The following is a 22,384-nucleotide window of genomic DNA, read 5'->3' on the forward strand; positions in this document are numbered from 1 at the left end:
CCCGGAAGTGATCGCCCCGGCCGGGGTTAAGGGCGGCGGAGAGGTGGGGCCGCCGCCGCCGTTGGGGAGAGCGTGTCCCTCCCCGCCGCCATCGCAGACCCGCGGGAGCCCCCCACTGCACCCCCCGCCGTGCTTTGGGACCCTTCCGCCCCCGCTGCGCCCGGCGCCACTGCAAAGCGCCCAGCCCGCGCCGCTCCGCCCCGGGCCCGGCCACAGGGGGCCTGTTTCCTGCCTGGGGCTCCGCGCGGGACCCAACCGCCCTCCGCGGACCTCCTGCCTGTCCGGCGCGGCCGCCTCAGCGCCCCGGGGTGACTCCCTCCGCCCCAGCCGGGGGCCCTGCCTGGCACCTGGGCCGGGGACGCTTCAGGGGCACCATCTTCTGTGTGTGAGGAGGGAGCCTCTCCCAGCGCCCTCCACTCCGGCCTTTGAGCACGACCCACGCCGGCGCGAAGCCCGCTTTGGCTCAGCTGTTGGACTCGCTCGCTCAGGCCTCTCCCCGCCCCCGCGCCGGCGGCCGAGCTGTCCGGAGCCGGGGCCGCGCGGGCGGAGATGCTCCGGCTCCAGAGGGTGGGGCGGCTGGCGGGGCCAAGCTGCCCGCTCCGGAGGCGCAGCGCTACGTGCAGGAGCGCCACCAAAAATGCATCGGTTTCGGAAGTGCTGCAGCTGGGGGATAAAAAGCTCCCGGGCGTCGTTTTCCCCCTCCAGGGCCTGGAGAAGTATCTAGCCCCGGACGTGAACACTGCAAGCTTCCGGACTTTCAGCCCCAGCCTGGCTGACCTCCACAGGGCAGAGGGGTTTTTCAAACCCTCGGGCAGACACGTGATTCATTATTTCAGTTCTGCCATCCGCATGGACCATGCACCACAGCTGTCGCAGCCCGAGGTGAGGCCATTGCCTGGGATGGAGAGGAAGGTGGTATCCTTGCTCCTGTGGTCAGAAGCCCTCCTGTCAGGGAGTCCATCCTATACAGCGTTTTATCTATCTACTCTCCTCTGAAGTCATGCATTTGGGTGCTGTAGTTTTGGCAGTTGGCTTGACTATGTGGAGCCAAAAGAGAGCGTCTCTGTGCCGCCTCCGCCCTCCGTGAACCATGGGGGCTGTGTCAGCATGATCTTATGTAGGGAAGCCTGCTCTGCACTGTCAGTTCCCTCAGAGCAAGTGGTGCATTTTTGTCTACACTGAGCAGGGGAACTGATGGAAGGGCAGCTTCTGAAGGGCCTGGGGTCCAAGGAATAGACTGAAGCCTGGGCTTTCTGCAGATGTCCCAAGATTTGACAGATCCTGGAACTTCTACAGAGCTGAAGGACTAAGTCCGTTATGAAGGGAACAAAGTATTTATCCATACAGATAGGACAATTACATGGAAATTTCATGTTGTCAGGGCTACTAAGTTTTCAAACTAACTTGGCCCTTCCTCTGGCTTTTGGTATAGGAGGGTATGAATTAGCACCAAGACATTCCCTGAAAGCGAGTCTCTTAGTTACGTATATGACCCCCATCACCATGGTATCTGAGCACCTCACAATCTATAATATGAGACCCCTGTGAGATAGGGAAGTGCTGTTATCCCCATTTTACAGATGGGAACTGAGAGGCTACATGACTTGCTCAGCTTTACACAGGAAGCCTGTGGCAGGGTCTAGAACTCCGCTCTCTCAAGTCCTGTGTGAGTGCCTTAGTCACTGGACCTTCCTTCCTCATCTAAGGTGGTAAGACCATGAGAACAAATTGAGGGATTTGCAGGAGTGACCCATTCTTGTTGCACAGGTGGGTTTGGATGAGGGAGAGAAAACTAACAATGGTATCTCCTTTCTCCTGTCTCTCTCCAGGTGTGCTTTTTGGGCAGAAGCAATGTTGGGAAATCCTCCTTAATAAAGGCTTTGTTTTCACTGGCTCCAGACGTTGAAGTCAGAGTGTCAAAAACTCCAGTAAGTGATGTTACAGAATTCCCTCCATCTCCACTGGAAGCTCCTGCCAGTCAGGGGAGATGAGAGAAAGAGGGCTAACCTTAGCTCTGGGGTAACACAAACCTCTGGGAGCATAAGCTGGATTCTTCTCTGGCTTGCGCATCTTCAGCATAAATTTTAAGGTTCATTTGCAAAAGTCTTATTACTGGAAATATGAGGTGAAAAGAACCCAGCTTGACACTCAGAGCCCAGGGTGAGTTTGCAGGGCTAGCAGTTGGGAGGAAAAAAAATAATCTTTTTACTCATAAGCTGAGCACATTTGATGTGCAGTCACTGAGACAAAACACACACACAGCCCTACCAAGCTAATTTGTAGTCACTTTTTGAGAGTAGTTTGGCACTCGGAGCTAAATCCCCCTACTCAAGTAATGACTGTGGAAGGTGTTTGAAGTAGTGGAACTGTCGCAGTCTGTTCCGCACAGAGAAGAGCAGGCCACAGGGAGGCTGTGCAAGGGGTCGCCACACCCTATGGTCCACAGAGGGAAGACTTGAAGGCATGGCCAGTGATGCCATGACTCTGTAGATCTATTGGCTTAAACACTCATAACAAGTTTTAGTGTGTTACTGATGCTACTTCAGCACAGAGGCTTCAGTGGTGGTTCTGGAGCAGTTCGCCAGGTATCCTGTGTTCAGCATGTGAGGTGGGGAAAGTATTCCAATGTCCCCAATACCCATCCATGGTGCCCAAATTGAGACCCTCCCATAGGCAGAGACTAGGTTCTCTGGCTATGTGTGAAGACCAGGATCTGTAAAGCAGTGGTTCTCGACCTTTCCAGACTACTCTACCTCTTTCAGGAGTCTGATTTGTCTTGCATACCTGCAAGTTTCACCTCACTTAAACTACTTGCTTATAAAATCAGACATAAAAATACAAAAGTGTCACAGCACATTATTACTGAAAAATTGCTTTTTCTCATTTTTACCATATATTTATAAAATAAATCAACTGGATTGTAAATATTGTACGTACATTTCAGTGTATAATATAGAGAGCAGTATAAACAAGTCATTGTCTATATGAAATTTTAGTTTGTACTGACTTTGCTGGTGCTTTTTATGTAGCCAGTTGTAAAACTAGGCAAACATGTAGATGAGTTGATGTACCGCTGGAAGACCTCTGTGTACCCCCAGGGGTACGCATACCCTTGCTTGAGAAACACTGCTGTAGAGTGTTTCCTAAAATCCTTTCTGATACCATGGCTAAATAGTACGGTAAGTACTAGTGTTCTGCTCTAGGGTTATAATTTCAGAAAATATAAATCCAGTACGTCGTGTGCCTACTGGACTCTCCTACATGAGCTCATACAGCATCTCCCTCCTCTCAACTACATAGATTTGTGTAGTCACATTTAGACAAACTTAAGCTTATGTATCAGTCGCTGGGATGGTATCCTGTTTCTACTAAACCATGAGGTGCTTCCCTCATTATCAGCTTGTCAGTAACCCAGGACACATTATAAAGTCTATTTGGCATTTCTAATGAATCTAAAACACTTTCCAGTCTTCTAGGCCCATTGGATTCTTGGTTCTTGTCCATATTCAGCTCAGATATCTAATGTTGGGCATAAAGAACCTTTTAAATAAATCCATAATCCCATGGTTGTTTAGTAATATTTAATAAAGCCCAACCTTTCTCTCTGCAGGGCCACACAAAGAAAATGAATTTCTTCAAAGTGGGGAAATACTTTACGGTGGTGGACATGCCAGGCTATGGCTACCGAGCCCCCCAAGACTTTGCTGACATGGTGGAGGCCTATTTACAAGAGCGTAAGAAGTAAGAGAACCGTTGCATGCTGTTGTGTTTTACCTGCAGTCTCACAGTGCATCAGAACAGTGGGATGTTTGCATAGATTATAAAAAGGTGGAAGAGTTAAGTGTAGATATCAAGAAGTTATTGCCAACAATGGGGTGGAATATATTAGACCATAGTATAGCTTCCAGAGTGAAGTGGTGACATTACCATTGTTTGAGTCCTGTTTTGAAGCTTGGATGGATCGGAGCTCTGGAAAATATTCCCCTTAGGTGCTATCCTGTATTGACTCCTCTCAGGATGGGAAAAGAGAATTAGTCTCATCTAGTTCATCTCCAAATCCTGTGAGGTAGCCTCTCAGTCCTCATGCTAGTTAACGTAGAAACAACCATTGTTGCATTGCTCCTCACTTGTGTTACTCTCTGTATCTTCGTTAGCTTGAAGAGGACATTCTTATTAGTGGACAGCTTGGTAGGATTGCAGAAAGCAGACCACATTGCCATAGAAATGTTGGAAGAGTTTGGGATCCCTTACGTTGTAAGTTATGCTTTCTCTTTAAAACACGAACCAAAATAAAAATGTAAATTGGCTGGGCTCAAGGGCATTCTCTAAATATTTTGTACCTTCAGCTAGATGAGCCTCAGCAATAGAGCTCTAGCAATAAGTTAAAAAGGTGATCTGCATGGGGGAAAAAATTGTCTTTCCCTCCTCCCCCTTTTTTTTTAAATTCATACTGTATAGGGAGGCCTGAAAATCTATTGTCTATTATTGGTTGGGTTTTTTTAAGATCTGAATTTTCAAAGTTGACCTTATTTTTGGTGCCCAGTTTGACACCCCTTAAAGAGGTCTGGGTGCTCAGCATTCATGTATTAGTATCCCATTTAGATAGGACATGAAGCGGTTTGAAAGCAGTGGGAGGGTGATACATCTTGGCAAACATTTCCAGGGTTACAGTAAAGCAATGTTCTACCCACCCCTCGCCCGCTCCCTAAATCTTCTCTTTATGTATTTGTGCAGCTTGTGTTAACCAAAATTGACAAAGTTCCCAAGGGATTGCTGGTAAAAAATGTACTGGAGATCCAGGACTTTGCAGAGAAACACACTCAGGGGTGCTTTCCTCAACTCTTCCCAGTCAGGTAAAGCTCACTTCTACTGATGTCTTATTTTTAAGCACCTGAAAAACACCAAACTCACTGAAAGGTCTGACAGTTTGGGAGACTGAACTCCTGTTTATGCCCAGAACAGGTACAGTGGGCGGTGTCGGGGCAAGTTACCCCCATGCTGACCCCACCCTATCTGAGGGAGAACCCCCTAAAGAGGTGAGAGGAGAGTTCGGCTTTCAAGGCCCATCCCTCCTTGGGTCTTTCAGATGAGACTGGCAGCAGAGGCACAACATACGATTGTGGGTTTTGTGGTGTGAATGCCTGACTGAGACCACCGCACTCATTTTAAACAGACCACATATGGGCAATAGCTTGGGGCCAGGTTTGAAATGATTTTGGCTTTCTTTGGCGTAAGAAGGATAGTACTTGCAATCATGCTGCCCAATACAAATTAACACTACTTTGCTCTCAGACTGTATGCAAAGTATCCCCTCTGCAGATGGGGGAATGGGCAGAGAGGCTAACATGCAGTTCTACTCTGAAAAAGATCAGATCAAAATGGTATCTTACGTAACGGCTCTGCTGCCTATGTGCAACTTTAACTTCAGTGTTCTTACTCCTGTTAGCCCTGCAGAGTCTCCACAACTGGAGAGGGAGCTGGGTTCTGTTTTGGATCCAGCATTAACAGACCAGGTAACCAGTTTCTGATTTTAGGCCCAGCTCTGCCCTTGGTTACATGGGTACCACCTTACTGAACCCAGCCATGTGGTACAAACTTAACTGAATGGAATCTGGCATATAGAATCTTGTACGGGTGATGGATGTGTTGGAAAGAACCCAGCTTGACTTCCAGTTTCTGGGGTGAGACTGTGGCAATTTAAAAAATCTCTTTGTGTAAATTGAGCACGTCAAACATGTGACCCCCAAACGCTCCTTTTACAGTGTCCATTTTCAGAGTAGAACTATGCTAAGGTCTAGAACCACAAAGCTATGTAGGCTCCTAAGTGACTTGGCCAAGGACACACTGAAAACCTGTAGCAGAGCTTGAGATAGACCCCAGATATCCATTCCTCTGCACTTTGTGAAGTCACTTACCTTAGTGCAAAATGCTACCAAAAATCAGAGCGGTGTAATATTCTACAGCCACTTGGTATGGTATAAGTGACTATCCAAAGCCTGTGCTTTTAGTATCCTAGCTCCTCTCCAAGGGTTGCTGTGCCCTTATTAGCTTCTAGCATATGGGCTCAGGATTTTTTTTATTTGATATCGAGCAGTGAGCAACTGTCAATTTGGGGAGGGTGCTGGGGAGATCAGCACTGGATTTTGTAAGAGGAGAACGTGTAAAAGAGTACACCAGTTTGTAACTGTCATGATAATGTCCCTTTATAATGAGATCCTGAATTAAGTGATGAGCCGCAGCCAAGCTTCCATTTCTGAGTACGCTATACCTGATGAAAGTTCAAATGTAGCTCCTTTATGTAGAAATGTAAGTGAAATCCTGGAACATTGAAGTCAATAGGCCAGGATTTGACCCATGACATTTAAATTAAGTGGTGAAAATCCGGTGTAACATTTTTCCCTTGTTTAAAAAATTCTCAGCAGAGAGCCCTAGTAAAAATATTAAACATCACCTTATTTTGAACGTCTTGTGAAGTTGTTAAACTTGTACTAAGGTTTGCTGCACTATAAACCTCAGCTGCAGAGTTCAGCAACTCATATTATTGCAGCAATAAACTAAATAGAAGAATTAACAACTAATTTCATTGAATAGAAAATGTTTAGCGCACTACGGAGCTGCAGTTTCAAACTCTTGTGAAGCTGCATTTTTGCACCAGAAAGACAAGTCTTTCCTTCTACACATAAAGCTCAGGGAAGAGAATCTGTGATGTGCCATAACATTTTTTGCTGATTCCATTCTGTGATCATTCAGTGGGTAAAGTTACAGTTGCTGCAGGAACTATACATTTCCTGATTTTTGTGAGACTAAATTATTGATGTATCAAAAACAATTGGATGACTTTGCAGGTACCCCTTACTCCAAGGGATGGTGGCAGTTTAGCAGAATTAGGCACCTGCATTTGAAGGAAGCAACGACCTGAACCTGTAAATCTTTGTTTCTACAGTTCCATAGAGTATTCTGGCATCCATCTGCTGAGGTGTTTTATAACACATGTTACAGGAAACCTTCCCCTGATGAATTCCTGACAGACCTACCTCTCCGTGTCCACAACTCTCCTGTTGTACTCTACCCATCCAGCACAACAGGTACCAAACATACTGCTCTGGACATTGCTTTTTGCTTTGTAAATAGTATAAAATAGTGAAATTATTTTGAGGGTTTGTAATAACTTGTCAATGAAAATTTAAGGATGCTTAAACGATTCATGCAGCAGAATGTGATCTATGATTTTCCAGATTTGTTTATTGGTATTAATTTACTAAATTGACAAAGTAATAAAGGACTTTTAAAGGCTCTGTTTTAACAAGCTTCCACTTGTTTCCCTTCCTTGTTGTGAAGATAGCCTTAACTGTGAAGCAGGTTTTAAATGAAAGCTCAGATGCTAGAACATAGCTGTATAGCAAGAGATAAACACCACCAGAGTGCATGGGGCCCTGGCTGTAGCAACATCCTTTATTAAGTACATCCAGAATTCACTGATCAGCTGTGACTTTCAATTAACTTGTTTTAATACAGATAATATATGAGAATAGGGTCACCCTATGGAATTAGAACCTGTTGATGTATGTGTTCCTTGTCACCAATAATCATGAAACTCTTTCCTGCTGTAGGGCTTCCTATCTGGAGGTGGAAAGTACTTATCCTTTAAGAAGTTATGAGAGGATGATGCCTGCAAAGGAAGTCTGGTATACAGGCTCCATGGAGTTATGTGGTACCTCTGCCAGGAGGTAATGCCACTCTGTGCCCCAAAAGGAAATTACCCTAATGTAATCAAGCACCACTGGCTACAAGCTGCGAGGGCTCTCCACCACCCCATCAGTTCCTAGGAGAAAGAGCAGATGAACTAATAGCAGGAGGAAAGCTGTGACTTTGTTGATGGAGCACTCTGCTGGAAGAATTAGTACTTACATGGCATCTATTGCCTTAGAGAGCAAGGCCTGAGGATTTCAAGGCAGGGGGTTCACCTTTTTGTACTGCGTTCTCTTGTTTAGCACTGATTTCACTATGCACAAGCCAAAATTCTTTAGTGATGACAACTGACCATAAGGGAGTGAACTTCCATGGCAAATGAAGTACATGCTACATATCTGGCCCTACATTGTCCCTCAGTGGCAGCCTCCTATTCAGGGGCACATAATAGTGTGAGAAGTTTATCCCACAGCTAAGTTGCATCTATTCAGCAATGCCCACTACATGGCCTAGCTGTAGTGTTACTGATGGGTAAGATTTTTCTTCCCCAAAGATTGCCCATTCTTAAGCTCTGTTTACACTGATGGTGTGTGGAGAGTACAGGCTCTGTTCACACTTGTCACTGCAGTGGCTAGCTGTATGCCATGGCAAAAGTCTTCAAGAGTGGGAAGTGGCTGGAGCTTTTCATGGGGGCAGGGGAAGGCTTGAGTAGGAGGATGTTACACTACTAAAAATAGCTCTGTAGAACAAGGAGGTACTCCTGGGGGTTCCAGTGTGTAGGGCACTCTGTTCACCTAAGCAGTGCTGTTAATACCAGTGTAAGATGGGCATGCTGTGCCTATACTCTACATGTGACTTAAGTGTAGATTAAGAGGCTGTGTGGTCTAGTTTGTCTGCTCATAAAAGGAAATGCTTTTTTACCCAACCTAGTTGACCTCAGGAATTCACTGTCAGATGTTAATCCTACTACATGATAGTAGCCATTCCTCGAGACTGGGAGTTGCTGGAACAGTAGCCTAATGCAGTACGCTAATTCCTACGTGCTGAAAGCAAGAGAGATCGATCAGAGTAGTTAGGAGTTATAGCCCTGACTCTCCCTTTGTTCTGCTTGAAGGGTCTGATTCAATATATAACCACTGTTAGAAGTGCTCAGTATCATAACAGCAGATGTGCTGTCCCAGATGGTACAGCTCTCAGGGGCAAAGAGTGTGCCGCATGCTAGCGAACACTTTTCAGAAGCATCCACTTGGTTTTGAGTGCTGCATGCTCTGGGGTCTTCCAAGTTGAGCATCCAAAATTAATGGACACTTCTGCAAAGTGTGGCTTAAATCCTAGAGCTTGATATACAGCTGCCTGCAAAACCCAAGGTTCTTAAAAAAAAACCCACTACACCAACTGCTAGCAAAAATCTTTACAAAATACCTTTGACTGATTCATTTTTAAATACATAGTTTACATTTGTAAGAATTTAATAACTATATACTTGGAGACAGCACAGTATGGACCAGATCCTGTAGTCCTTGTACATATGTAACTATCATTGGATTGACTTCCTTGGGACTTCGTGGAAGGAATGTAGGACTGGACCACATTACAGTTGAGCTACAGAAGAAATGCCTAGGTGAAGTCCTCCATGCAAGGGTTATAGAGCATCAGCTTTACTTTTATAGTTGGCTAGGATTTGTTTCAGGTTGTCCAAGAGATCTTCAGACATAAATTCTTCAAACACCATATCGGCTTTTTCATTTTGCTCAGCCAGGTATTTCTACGAAGAGAATGTTACAAGTGAGATTTCCAACTTTCTTTTTTAACCTAAAAGACATGGAGCTTGTGTCAGCACCATGTGCATCTTTTATTATTATTCACTGCATTTGGTATCAGGCCATCTATCTAATAATTTAAATATTAAAACTGGTTTCTTCAATAAAAAAATTAATCAAATAAACTCCAAGATCTGACTTGATAGTAAAGTAACCAGGTTAAAAACAGCTGTGTTTGACAGTGGCATGCCACCACACTTTGTAAATTCCTAGGGCACAAATCTGATCCCCAGGAGTTCTTGTGAATGAGACACAGCCGTGTTGCCTATTAAATCTCAACCCACAGGCTGATGGTATAAAAGCCAATCCTGTTCTTGAGGGAGGTTAGCATGGCAGAACACTGAAGAAGCTTGGATAATTTGCTGATTTTTAGGAAGCTTTAGATCCCTCTTAAATGTCAGCAGAGTGACTGGTAGCTCTGTGGCATAATCCCTCTTATTCACAGACCTAAGACTTTTGCTATTTCCTGGTACAAATCTTCAGAGAAATCCCAGTTTCATTGAAGTTAATGGTGCAGGATTTCACTCTTAATATCTTAGTCTATCATTAGTTGTTTCCACATTTCTCCTTCCTATTAATGTATATATTTCAGATTGGAAACATGCAATCTGAGTCTTGCACTTGGATTACAGTGTCCTAATCATTCACCTTCCCCAGACCTGAAGGAGCGCAGTGAAGCTTGTAAGCTTGTCCCTTTCACCAACAGAAGTTGATCCAATAAATATTACCTCACCTAGCTTGTGTCCAGTGGCCGAAGCATTCATCTCACTTCTGTAGCCATCCCCTGCACAGTCACTGCAAGTGTAATTCCATTTTAGAAGGGACTTTGATGACCCAATACTTTCACTCACCCAGATGATTTACACAGCAAACTACACATCCTTTATGGCTTTAAGCCCTCTTGATTAAAACTGTTTTCCATGAACAAAGGTACTGGCACCATTAATTGTGAGGCAGAAGCTCTAGGGATGGTCAGGAGCCCAAGTGCTATTTCTACTTGTCATTTCCCTGCCAGGTGCCCTTAGGTGAATCCCTGGTCCCCTCTGTGCCTGTTTCCCTTCCCACAGTTTGTGTTATCTACTTAGAACATAAGCTTTTTGGGTCAAGGACAGTCTCTGCACAGCACCTAGTACAAGATGTTGGGACCTCTAGCTGCTACTGTAATGCAAACTATAAATCACATCCCACCCTTTGCAGATTGGTAAGTAGGCCTTTGAACACTACAGGAGAGGCTACTGTCATCTTTCCAAAATGATCTCTACATTTCTGATAACGGAAGGTCTGAACAAGCTAGAACATCCACCCACCTCGACAGTACTGAACACCAACAATTCACGTATTTGGAGACTTCTAATTTCTCCTTTTTCCAATACAGCCCAGGAAGAACAATTGCAATTGTTACTGCTATTTCACCCTACATTCAATCAGTATGGTGACAGCTGTTTTCGGTGAGGTTGGCAGGGCATGGTGCTGTACTTTAGCAGCACCCAAGCTTTTTGGCAAGAGGTTAGACAGTGGAAGCATTACAAGGGGCCATTTTACCAGTAGACTAGTCGCTTTACTGGCTCTGTTAATAATTTGAAGGGAAGGTAGGGAAGATGAGCTATGGAGTATGAGCGTGTATATATGACTAAGGCAATCAGTCATGAAATATCAATACAAAGAACCCTAGAACAAGAGACTATTCAGCTGCTATTCCCAACACCACACACTGGTTGGGTGCTCTGCTTGCACACGGCAGTTAGTTTCAGCACATTTTTAATCCACATGGAATTTACTATTGTGTCCCTTTGGGAGAAATTGTGGACTTTTCTGTATAGGAAGGAACAAGGTTCAGCATGCCCAGACAAACAGGAGAGAGATTTGTTCTTTCCAAGGAGCTTGGAGACACCAGTCACTCCCGAGAGAGAGACAGAGACTTTTGGGGAGAACAGACCACCTCTTTCTTCATAGCCTGCCATGAACTGGGCAGGACATGGGGAGAGAGAATTAAGGAGGGGTGGAGTGGAAATGAACTGACCGTAAATTGCCTTTTGGGCAATATACATTTCCTAACCCTGCTTTAGTGTTCATAGTAATGGGTGTGACTTACCTCTACAGACCCTACATGAAAAGCCACCATCTCCAAGACTTGGTACAATTTATCAAGCATTTGCATTTTCTCTTCATTTGTTGTCCTCACAGCAATCTGGTGCCTGAGGAATACAAATACATTCCCTTAATTGCATGCCCAGGCCAAAGAGAAATCCCTTCATTTTAAGGTTGACATGTAATAAATGTTAGAAAAATTAAACAGGCTGGATAATTTAAAATCAAGACAATTTAAAAAAATCACCAAGTGGAAAGCCTTGGTTTAAATAATTGATTTTAACCTACTTTTCCATTTGTACTTCAGTTTCTTTCTACAGGAACGTGCACTCTCATTGGTTGATGAAACTATTAAAACATTAATTTACAACTAAAGCCTTTTCACTAGATTTTAATGCATATTTTTGCTACCTAAGAGGATACACTAGAACTATCTACATTTAAGCAATTATGTATCTTAATATTTTCAGATTAACTATACATTTTTAATATGTTAGAAAATGGTGAATGATGTTGCTTATTTACTAGATAATTTACTTTTTGCTCTGATTTGTGTCAAGCTGTATTAGGATGGTAACTTGTGTGTGTTTAAATTCCAAACAGGATATAAAATACCACCTTAAATGTTTTGGATAGATAATTTCTTACCAAAGCATGTTCCACATTTACAACTAAATGATTTATTAAAACAGAGAGATTAACTGTACTCAGTGAATTAAACTGGTTGTTTCAGGTAAGCCTGGGAAAATTTTCAAATGAAAGTGACAGTTTAAATTCCTAGTCTCACCCAAGTCTCTTGAAAATAAGACAGTCTCCTAAATTACTCAAGCTGACCATTGTGCCATATTTAAAAAGTTTGACCTCAAAAGTTAGACTCAGGAAAAACATCTTTTATATTGAAAAGCAGCTATTAACTCAGTTTGCTTTTTTAAATCAAGGCTCATGGATTCAGCATATTTTTTTTATTTAACATTTTAAGAGAATAAATTTAGGCCTTAACATTTTGTTTTAAATCCAGATTTTAAACAGGTTTATTTTTATACAAAATTGTAATTTAAATAAAATAAAAATCCAATTTAAAATAAAATCCAATCCTGAAACTAAGACTATAGATAAAACTGAGTATCTATACAGTTTATACATTCTCTAGCAAACATCTAGCCAATTCAGCATTATCAGACATTACAATAACCTTACATCTAATCTCTCCCAATCCATTTTTAAATCAGATCCAAATATATCAAAAACTTTATAAAGGCATTGAATCATCCATGTACACTGGAGTATTTTTAGGTATTATATATAGATGTAGACTAAAATGATAAATCTTAGTTACACAACAATATAATAAGTGCTTTATATTGTTAAAATATTAACACTCTGCAGTTATATGTATAGGGCTAGACTTTGAACGTACATGGTTTATGTAGCATGGCACAAGATAAAGCAGGGGACTGGGACTCAGATTTGAGTTCTATTCCTGGCTTTGCCACTAGCCTGCTGGGTGACTTTGGCCAAGCATTTTCCTTTTCAGTGCCTCAGTTTCCCCATCTGTAAAATGGAGGTAATACGGACTTCCTTTGCAAAGCACTTTGATATCTACTGACGAAAGGCTATAAGAGATAGAAGGTATAATATTAGGATTTTTATATGTTCAGCAAATGTGTCAAGTCTTAAAGGCCTTTCTGTAGAACTTGAAAACTCAGACTCTTGATAGATGGGACATGGGGGTTGGTGTCACTGGAATGTGTAATAACTAACTTTCACATGGCTGGATATTAGAGAATGCATGAACTGTAAAGGATACTGAAACCTTTAACTACAGGATTTCCTTTCTTACAGCCCAGTTACTATTGAAAGTTAACTTCTGAATTTCACAGTATACGAAGATGTGTCCAAACACATACAGGTATTTCGGACTCACTATGGCAGACTCAGGGTAGCAAGGCTGGTTAGAAATAGGCTTTTCCCCTCAAATCAATTTGGTCAGTCAAAAAAAAAATTTTTTTTTTTTTTCAGAAAGTGAAAAGGTTTTGGTTTCTTGACAAAGTCCATTTTCCACTGAAAGTAGCAGGCACTTTTCTTATGTTTGTCTTTAGTTGAATACTCAGATTTCCACTGAAACAGACAAAATTTTAACCCGCTCTTGCTCTGCAGACATAAATTAATACTCCGTACTGCAAGGTTCTGGAAGGAGAGTGTATTAGTGATATGGGAACCATAGTATATGTGCAAGACTAAGGGCTAGTTACGTACTCAGTCAAGGAAATCTTATACAAACTACAGAAATTCACCATCAACCCTCCAGAGTATGGTCTTCTCTCTGCATTGATATGCAGTAGACTTCTCAGGAAAAATCTGTTTAAGAAAGAAAACAAAAAAAAAACCCCACACCTGGATGTGCTGCACTTACTTCTTCTGAATTTCATGTAGCTCATACATAGCTTCATTGAGGCCCTCTGACTCCAGTCTCAATTAGGTTTTTATGTATCTCTAGAGCTTGCAGTTCAGCTGCACTTTATCCTTCCTTAGGTGGCTGAAGAAGAAAAAACAAATTCTGATCAGCAACATGTTCCTCGGACTAAGTTTACCCACCAATAATTAAAGTCCTAGAACTTGCTAGGAGAGTGGACCTCCTGCCAGCAGAGGAATACAGGCAACCCCAAAGAATTCCCCCTTTGAAAGGATCAAACCAAGGCCTCAGCAGGACAAACTTCAACTAGTAACAAAAATTGACCCCCTTCCCTCCCTCCCCCCCACCCCCGCCCAAGAGTATCAATATAACCAAAAAGCAACTGTTTAAAGAGGTGACAAATAGCAGTGCAACTCACAAGCATGTTTTAAAAGGCAAAGCAAGTGTTCCTGGGTAAAGGTCCAACAACCGTATGGCAAGATGGTGTGGAATGGAAGAGGACTATACATGACTAGAAATAGTCCCAAACTTAGATCCCTTTAATAAAACAACAAGTAACTCCTTAAAGGTTTCCTTTTAGGAGGAGCCATTGTTCTCGTGGGCAGCCTGCCACTCAGCCCCCAATCTGAACGGGGTTCAAAATGACTTAGTAAGATCTCTGAAAAAAGAAACAGGAAGCAACACTTCTCTCCTGTATCCATTAGATCAGGAGTTCTCAAAGTTTAGCAACCCGAGGACCCCCATTTTGATTTAGTATTTTTTGTGGACTCCCACACTCCCTGCTCAGCCCCAGGCCCCACCCCCATGGTGCCTTCCCCACCACTTTCTGCCCCCTCCCCCTCCCTCCCAGCACCTCCTGCACACCACTGGCATCCAGGAGGCCCTGGGAGGGAGGGGGAGGAATTGATCAGCAGAGCCGCAGACCCCCCTGGAGTACCCTTGCAGACCCCAGTTTGGGAAATGCTGCACTAGATGAGTTGGGCATTGTGTCAGGCATGTATTGTAATGAGCCAGGCAGGCATCATGAGAGGCTACACACCCTGAAGTGTCCTTGCAGTACCAAATCTGAAATATTTTGTGAGCCATTTTATTATTTTTTTTTAAAAGGAGTTTTGCTCTGTCCATGCATGTTGGCACCTGCCTACACCAGCATGCTGCCTGGAATGGTTTTTTTTAAGAACAGGCTTTTTCTTACCCCCGCCTCCCCTTAGTGAGGAACAAGTGAGATTTGGACTGGATTAAGGTAGTCCGGGGCCCTAAAAACATCACGGTGTGGTGCAAGTGGACTCAATTTCTGCTGTAGAGAAGCCATCAACAAGGCAGATCCAGGTCCAGAAAGGGTTGCGGAAAAAGGTTGCAACAAGATATTTCTTCCAAGAAAAAACTGGGTGTCTAAATACTTCCATCTGACCAGAAACTGGGTACCATACCTGACAACTGTTCAGAGCGAAATGGGAGGCAACATATCTCCAAGAACAAATAACATCCAAAGGGTGGGTGTAGGGAAGGGAGCTCTTCTGCTGGACGTTAGGCAGAGGGATAGCAGTTTCTACTCATGAGATGCCACCTAGAAGAGGACCAGCTGACTGTCCAAAGCCATATAATGATTCATCAGGCTAAATTCAGCATGACATAGGGTGTAAGTCAGTGCAGAATTTAGTCCTACTCATTCAAAGATCTCTCATTTATTTTCACTTTAGAAAAGTAAATTCCTACCTTGAGCTTCTGCTGGTGATGGTCATCCAGCTTTTGGGCTTCTTCTTTCAGCAGTTTTATGTTGCTTTTCTTCTCTGCTATCATCACATTCAACTTCAAGAATAGATTTGGTTTAAAAAAAAAAAAAAAAAACCACCACATGTACAGCTGGCTGGAAATATCTTGCAAAACCTCAGAGTTTTATAGAACTTCAAACAATAAACTAGCTATATAGGGCTGAAACAAAGGTCAAAGACCCTTACTCAAGTGCTATAGATAAATGCTCAGCCTGAACTCACAATATAGATATTAAGATAAAGGAAATACTGGAGAACTATTTAAGGTCATGTTAATTTTCCCACATCAGGAAGCCAGATGAATTTATGTTCCCTCAGAAACAGAGAAAGGTGCTAGTGCGGTTGCAGAGTCCATGAGAAATTTTCACTGGAAAAAATAAACAGATGCTCAAATTTTGTACACTACCTTCAACCCATGCAAATCATTTTCAGTGACACTGCTATAATTCTACAGTAGTCTGCACTTACACAGCAATAGGAAGATAACCCTTTTCAATGGACATCTGAAAAAGGTAGAAAGTGAATGGACTTCTAATAAAAAAACTAATGAACTATATTTTATAAAATAAGTAAGTGTTTTTGTCTCAAGAGGTGATGCAATGCATTTCCCTGTGCACTAACTATTCTATCGCACACCTTCAGTAAACTGCTTCTCCTGGTTTCCTACACTAGAGCAGGGGTCTCAAAGTCCCGACCCGTGGGCTATCTGCAGCCCAAGAACCTCCCAACTGCAGCCCGCAGAGGACACGCGCACGCTGCCAGCTCTGTCTGCTGCAGGTGCCGGCGCCGCCCCCCCACGCACCACCTATTGGCTGGGGGAGAGGGACAGAGAGACCATCACCAGTTGCCTGGCAGTCAGCCATGGAGGCAGCATCACTTTTTTCCACAACGAATATAAACAAGTCAAAATACAGAACACAACTATCTGATGCCCACCTTGCTGCAATCCTGAAGGTTTCAACTGCTCAGTCACTGAGGCCAAACATCAACAAACTGACAGAACTGAAGCGTTGCCAGGTGTCTGGCAAACACTAAAAACTCTCTGGCAGACGAAGAATTGTATAAAGTTGTATGATAGTTTTATTATTTCTGAGAAATTCAAAATAAAAAATACAATATAAACATTTTCTTTTCTGAACACCATCTTCAGTGACATTATTGGCCCACTGGGAGTATTTGAGGACTGGCACTGGCCCTAGCCCTAAGGTAAATTGAGTTTGAGACTCTGCACTAGAGGGATAAAGTTAATTAAGAACATATTACTCACTCTCCTGGGTTAATTTCAGCAATCTTTGCTTCTTTAGAGACTAACTGGCCATCAATGTACATTAAGTATCAGTGTCCAGGTCTCCGCTACCTAGCCCAAGCAGTATTGTCTGCTGGAACACTTCAGTGGCTAACAGGATCATCTGTCCTGCTCCCACCTTCTCCATGGACCCAACATAGGGACCAAGCCAGTGTCTCAGCATTTAGCAGATACCCGTTTTTTGTTGGATGGATTGTGGAATGATTACAGTACTGAATTACATGTCCTAAATGTGCTTTGTTGCAGAGGCTCAGGGTAGAGGTATCATATTTCAGATTCAAGACCTGGAACAGTGTTCAATTCATTTGCACGAATTAAGCAACGAAGGCTGGAGAGCTGAGGTGGTGAATTGCTGGTGCTGACTACAAATCACTATTTGTGTTACTAACAATACAGTATCTACCTTAGCGCACACAGCGCCTACAACTCAAGTTAATTCACTGGCTGCTTTTTTAGGAATAACCTGTATTTCCTTCTCAGGTCTGGAGCTCGGCTCAAACAAATCAAGGAGCAGCAGACTCATTGCCAAAGAAGAATATATTTTGACTGTAAATTTCTCTCTATATTCATGGTTTAAACCTATCACTTAAATTGGTTGTTTCACCATCTTACAACACAGGTCACCTTATATAGCCTAGGCCTGGTATTTCTGCTTGCTGAATTCGTTTACTCTTACATGTTCTTGAATAGGAGAAAATCCACACTTGCTTGACTGAGCTGAGATCTGTAACACCTACAGGGAACTTGGTAGCTGGATTTGCAATCCATACCCTCTGCTAGATAACTAGGTGAGAAGTTTGCTTTCCTCCAGAGATATTTACGTGCTTTCAATGCACCAAACCATACATGTTTGGATGAAAATATTTTGTGGCAGGTGTTCAGTTAAAGAATGCTGATTTAAGAGAAGTTACAGTGTATGATCAGTAGGTTTCTCTAACCAGAAATGCCAATAATATATAGCCCACTGACTCACTGCCTGAAGGCCACCATTTTGAAAATATGTACTACCTAAACCCCATAAGCAAAGATGTATAAAGCTTTTAGAGCTCACCTGTTCTAAGGAATCCTCTAAAATTATTTTCTTGTTACTAGCTTTACTTATTGCCTCTTCAGTCTCATCTATTATCTGCATAAGCGGAACCTGTAATGCACATTGAAAAAAAAAGACACACACACACACACACACAGGTCAGAGAACCATGTGGTACAGTTCTGAAATTTACAAGGAATCGCTGACTGAATACTGCCCATTAATGGGTATTCAGAATCTCTCAGCATCTTTAAAACAGACTTTTTTTTAAATCAGCCTGCCAAAGAAACGTTTCCTCCCCACATCCCAAAACATGTATTCTTCCCACCCCCTACCCCCACAAAAGTTACTCCTGCCAGGTAAGACTCAGCCCTACATCAGTGGCAGGTCACTGTTCTAACATAACAAACTTTAAAACTAGTGCAGCACTCAAGACCCACAGACAGTTCAGAGAGGCATCTGTGTAATGGACAGATTTAGCCGGCTGGTAGGTGTTTTCCACCGTGTTTCAAAGAGGCAGCACAGCTCGGCAGGGGAGAAGGAATAGAAGCAGTGCAGCTGGTTGCAAATGGTTGCAGGAAAGGGGGAACAATACATGCTGCAGCAGACAAAAAAAAAGAGCAAGTGAGATGAAGATGGCTTTAGAATTCTCCTCTGAGGGATTGCAGATTTTACCCAATCCCTGCACTCTTTTACTTCTGTGGAAATTCTGCACCATTGTGCACATGCAGAATTTTTTTTCCCCACTGCAGAAAATACATTCTGCCCGAGAAGTGCTGCAGTTCTGCCTTTTGCCCAATTCTGATGCCACAGAATTTTTTTTTCTGTAGGGGGGAAAAAAATTCTGCACATGCCCAGTGGTGCAGAATTCCCCCAGGACTAGAAATTCATCACAGAACCTTGCCTGCAGCACCAGGTTAGGATAGAGAGTGGGGCACACGGGGTTGCTGGGTGAGGGGGTATCCCACTGGGGTTCAGAATGGCTAGTGGGGGGACAGACTGGGGCACAGGCTCAGGGGAGCTAGTAGGGTGACAGCATTGAGCCAGGGGCTAAATGTGAGTTGGGGTGCAAGGCTGCATGGGGAGGGAGGCTGAGACACCTGGGGGTGCAGGGACAGCGGTAGCTGTGCCTGACTGAATGGGAGACGTTTGGGGTCAGCCAGGGTCTGCATGGGGGAGGCTCCCCAACTCCCTAACAATCCCTCCGTCCTCCCAAAAAACCCTGTTCCATACTTCTCACCCACAGTGAACAACCCTCCAGGTCCAGGCTCCTTCCCTCTCCCTCAGTTCCTCTGTTACCCCTGACTCCCCAAAATCTTTGTAATACTTCTGACGGGTGTGGGAAATTCATTTGAATTACATTACAGAAATGTATTACACAAAGTTCTGTATTAATGTGCCTAGTAAGGAATCTATTTGTCAAAAAAAAAAAAAAAAAAATTTTTTTTTTTACCAGAAATTTTTTTGGGGGGGAAAAGGAGTGTCTATATTGTTAGAGACCTACTTGCTGATGGGTATTTTGAAATAAATATGAAACTGGCATGATTATATTGTGTTATTTTGACAAATAAAATATGCAGGATTTTAAAGTATGTGCAGAATTTTTAATTTTTTGGTGCAGAATTCCCCCCAGAGTAATTTTTGTTTGTAACAACTATGTCTGTCCCTCCCTCTTTGATTCAAGAAATCTGGCTTGATGTGCCTCCCATGCCCACCCTCCATTCTGTAGCAAAGAGAGATGAGTGAAACTTTTTCTTTGCATATATGTTCAACTAAAAAACAAACCAACCTGAAAATAAAAGCATTTTGGAAATGTCGATTAGAATAGACATCCAAATATTGAGTCTAACCTGAACGAAGTATTTTTGGTTTTTCGTTTTTGGGGTGGGGGGGATTCAGTTTCAGTTCAAGACACCCAATCATCCCTCCCCCCAAAGATTTTTCCGTTTGGACACAAAACTGGAAAAAAAAAATCGATTATTCACTCAGCTCTATTAGCAACATCCCACACAGGCTAGACTGTACTGCAGCTATAGTAGGGATGTTCAAGGACGACCTTCCTTGTGTATTTCCTAACATTTTACAGCTGAAACACAGACTGTTCCCATACAAATGTTCCAAACAAAAGCCGTTGTTAAAGCACACCTACGTTGATCTGCCTTTTGTATTTGGAGAGAGAATGGGGTCCATCCTCCGGGTTAAACTTAATCTCAAAATCGTGGCCTCTGGAATTTTCCATGCCTGCTGGGATTAGCTTCAGCTTCCGAGCCAGTTTGTGATAATCATCCAGCTGTGATTCAAGCTGGGAAATATGTGGAGTTGGAGGGATGGTAAGAGAGAAAGACACTGAATAGAAAAGGTCAAAACATGGCTATTGCTAACTTTCCATGATGGATCACTATTGTTGCCACCTCTAAGAGGGTACCACTGCCAGGTAAGGCTTCATAGATGCACAGACATTTTGAGACCTCAGAAAAAAAATCTTTAAAATATTAGTCAGCACTGGAAGCTTTCGAGCGAGATGACCATTTCTGCTATTTATGGAGCAGTTTTTCGGCCATCAATCTCAAGGCATTTTACAAAGGCGGGTCAGTATCATTATCCCAATTTCAAAGATGGGAAAACCAGGACACAGAGATGTGATGTGATTTGAAGCTCAATGGCCTGTACAGATAGACTTGAGCAGTTTTTAGCTGTCCATTCCTTTCTGAGTAGCTGTATTTTCCTCTCCTGGATGCTTCATAAATGCCTGCTCCACCTATCCCTTGAATATTCAAGGAAGATTAGCTAGTGTGTATCCTTGGAAGCTGCCTGTAAAGAGGACAGATGGTATTGTGGCAAAAGCATGAGAATGGGAGTGCAGAGATCTGGGCTCTGTTCTCTGCTCTGCCACAGATTCCCTTGTGAACACGGGCAAGAAACACTTCACCCCCTCGTGTCTCAGATTGCCGCTCTGTAAAATTGGACTTGTGTAAAGAAATGTAAGATCTTTGGCTGGGAAGAGTCTTACAAGTGATAAATAAATTAAGAATACAGTCGAGCGACCCAGCCTTACAAATGCAAAGACTGTCAAAGGTACTTATATGGCCCCCATCACCGTAGTAGTTGAGTCTCACATTCTGAGGCATTTATTCTCACAACACCCCTGTGAGAGAGGACAGGGCTGTTGTCCCATTTTACAGATGGGGAACTGAAGCAGAGGCTAAGTGACTTGCCCAAGGACACTCAGGATGTCTGAAAGGGCAGAAAATAGAACCCATGTCTCCTGACTCTCAAGCTGGCACCTTAACCATAATTGGGCCATCCTTCCTCTCTTGCCTGTGGTGTTAGTCACTGACACAGCTTGGTAAACTTTATGAAACACAAGGGCCTGCTTCTAAATGGGGTATCTCACTATAGCAGTGGGCATGGGAAAGAGGAGAAGAGTGTTGATTCTGTACGGTCCATGGGACAGGGCATCAGACTGGGACTGAGTCACTAAGCCAGCTGCTTTAAGTCAGCATAGCTGTATTGAAGTCAAAGAAGTTACACTAGTTTACACCAGCGGAGGATCTGGCCCCTTGGTTTAATTCCTAGTTCTGCCACTAAATTACTGTGTCTTGAGCAGGTAATGGAATCGCTGTGTGCCTCAGTTTTGTCATCTGTAAAATGGGGATAATTATGTTCAGGCTCTTCAGACTATTTCAAGCTCCTTAGCTGTCTCTGCAACTACAGTTGAAGGCAATACACATGCCTGTTGTGGCCTCTCAGGGCCTGGATATCCAATAATTCAAATGGGCATTGGATCAGGCCTTGGCTGCTGATGCACAAACAAGTACATGAAAAAATTCCAGGCCTACTGGAAGCAAGAGCAAAATTGTAAATTATTTTTAAGCTGTTAGAGTCATTCATCTTGCCCTGGTTTAGTTTCATTAGAAAAATACTTGACAGCAACCTCTTAAAGTTCCCAACTTTCTCTCTCTTGTATTTTGACCCTTAATATCAAAACTGCAAAGTTGCCAGATTGCCTGTCCCAGTTCCCAGCAATGGTTTCACTCACCGACTCTTTGTCTCTTGCATATTTTAGCTCCTCAGCCCATAGCTGCTGCCGCTCCGTCTCTAGCTCCTTGGTAAGCTTGTTGATAGTTTGCTGAAGCTCATCTTTCTCATGGTTTATTCTCTCGATGTCTACAGCCGTGTACAGCTGATTATCAACAGTGTGCTGCAGCCGGGCATTTTCCTGCTTCATCATTTCAACTTCCAATTCTGTAATCAACAACAAAAAGA

The 22,384-nt window shown here is 43.2% G+C and overlaps 2 protein-coding genes across 2 annotated transcripts in view; one reads left to right on the forward strand and one right to left on the reverse strand.

Moving 5' to 3' along the window:
* The first annotated feature begins 220 nt into the window (after nucleotides 1-220).
* GTPBP8 (GTP binding protein 8) lies at nucleotides 221-12,102 on the forward strand. The gene is made up of 7 exons (XM_074973948.1): nucleotides 221-882; nucleotides 1,830-1,928; nucleotides 3,611-3,741; nucleotides 4,155-4,254; nucleotides 4,735-4,853; nucleotides 6,944-7,085; nucleotides 7,611-12,102. The coding sequence occupies exons 1-6, from the start codon at nucleotides 550-552 to the stop codon at nucleotides 7,023-7,025; spliced, it is 864 nt and encodes a 287-aa protein (XP_074830049.1). The 5' UTR covers nucleotides 221-549; the 3' UTR covers nucleotides 7,026-7,085; nucleotides 7,611-12,102.
* Nucleotides 7,236-22,384, reverse strand: part of LOC141999971 (kinetochore protein NDC80 homolog) — a 28,463-nt gene continuing 13,314 nt past the window's right edge. The window contains exons 10-17 of the mRNA XM_074973928.1: nucleotides 22,158-22,363; nucleotides 20,268-20,420; nucleotides 18,140-18,229; nucleotides 15,727-15,819; nucleotides 14,011-14,133; nucleotides 11,602-11,704; nucleotides 10,243-10,304; nucleotides 7,236-9,454 (exon numbers count right to left, since the gene is read on the reverse strand). Of these exons, the coding sequence (XP_074830029.1) occupies nucleotides 14,116-14,133; nucleotides 15,727-15,819; nucleotides 18,140-18,229; nucleotides 20,268-20,420; nucleotides 22,158-22,363 (560 nt within the window). The 3' untranslated portion in view covers nucleotides 7,236-9,454; nucleotides 10,243-10,304; nucleotides 11,602-11,704; nucleotides 14,011-14,115. The remainder of the gene's footprint in view (nucleotides 9,455-10,242; nucleotides 10,305-11,601; nucleotides 11,705-14,010; nucleotides 14,134-15,726; nucleotides 15,820-18,139; nucleotides 18,230-20,267; nucleotides 20,421-22,157; nucleotides 22,364-22,384) is intronic.

The sequence above is a fragment of the Natator depressus genome, chromosome 1, assembly GCF_965152275.1.
Source record: "Natator depressus isolate rNatDep1 chromosome 1, rNatDep2.hap1, whole genome shotgun sequence".
NCBI lineage: Eukaryota > Metazoa > Chordata > Testudines > Cheloniidae > Natator > Natator depressus.

What these genes read in the sequence shown, in the direction of transcription:
- GTPBP8 (XM_074973948.1), top strand. Translation starts at nt 550, where the DNA reads ATGCTCCGGCTCCAGAGGGTGGGGCGGCTGGCGGGGCCAAGCTGCCCG. An exon ending in CACAGCTGTCGCAGCCCGAG is followed by an intron (nt 883 to 1,829) that starts GTGAGGCCATTG and finishes GTCTCTCTCCAG; the next exon opens with GTGTGCTTTTTGGGCAGAAG. An exon ending in TCAGAGTGTCAAAAACTCCA is followed by an intron (nt 1,929 to 3,610) that starts GTAAGTGATGTT and finishes TTCTCTCTGCAG; the next exon opens with GGCCACACAAAGAAAATGAA.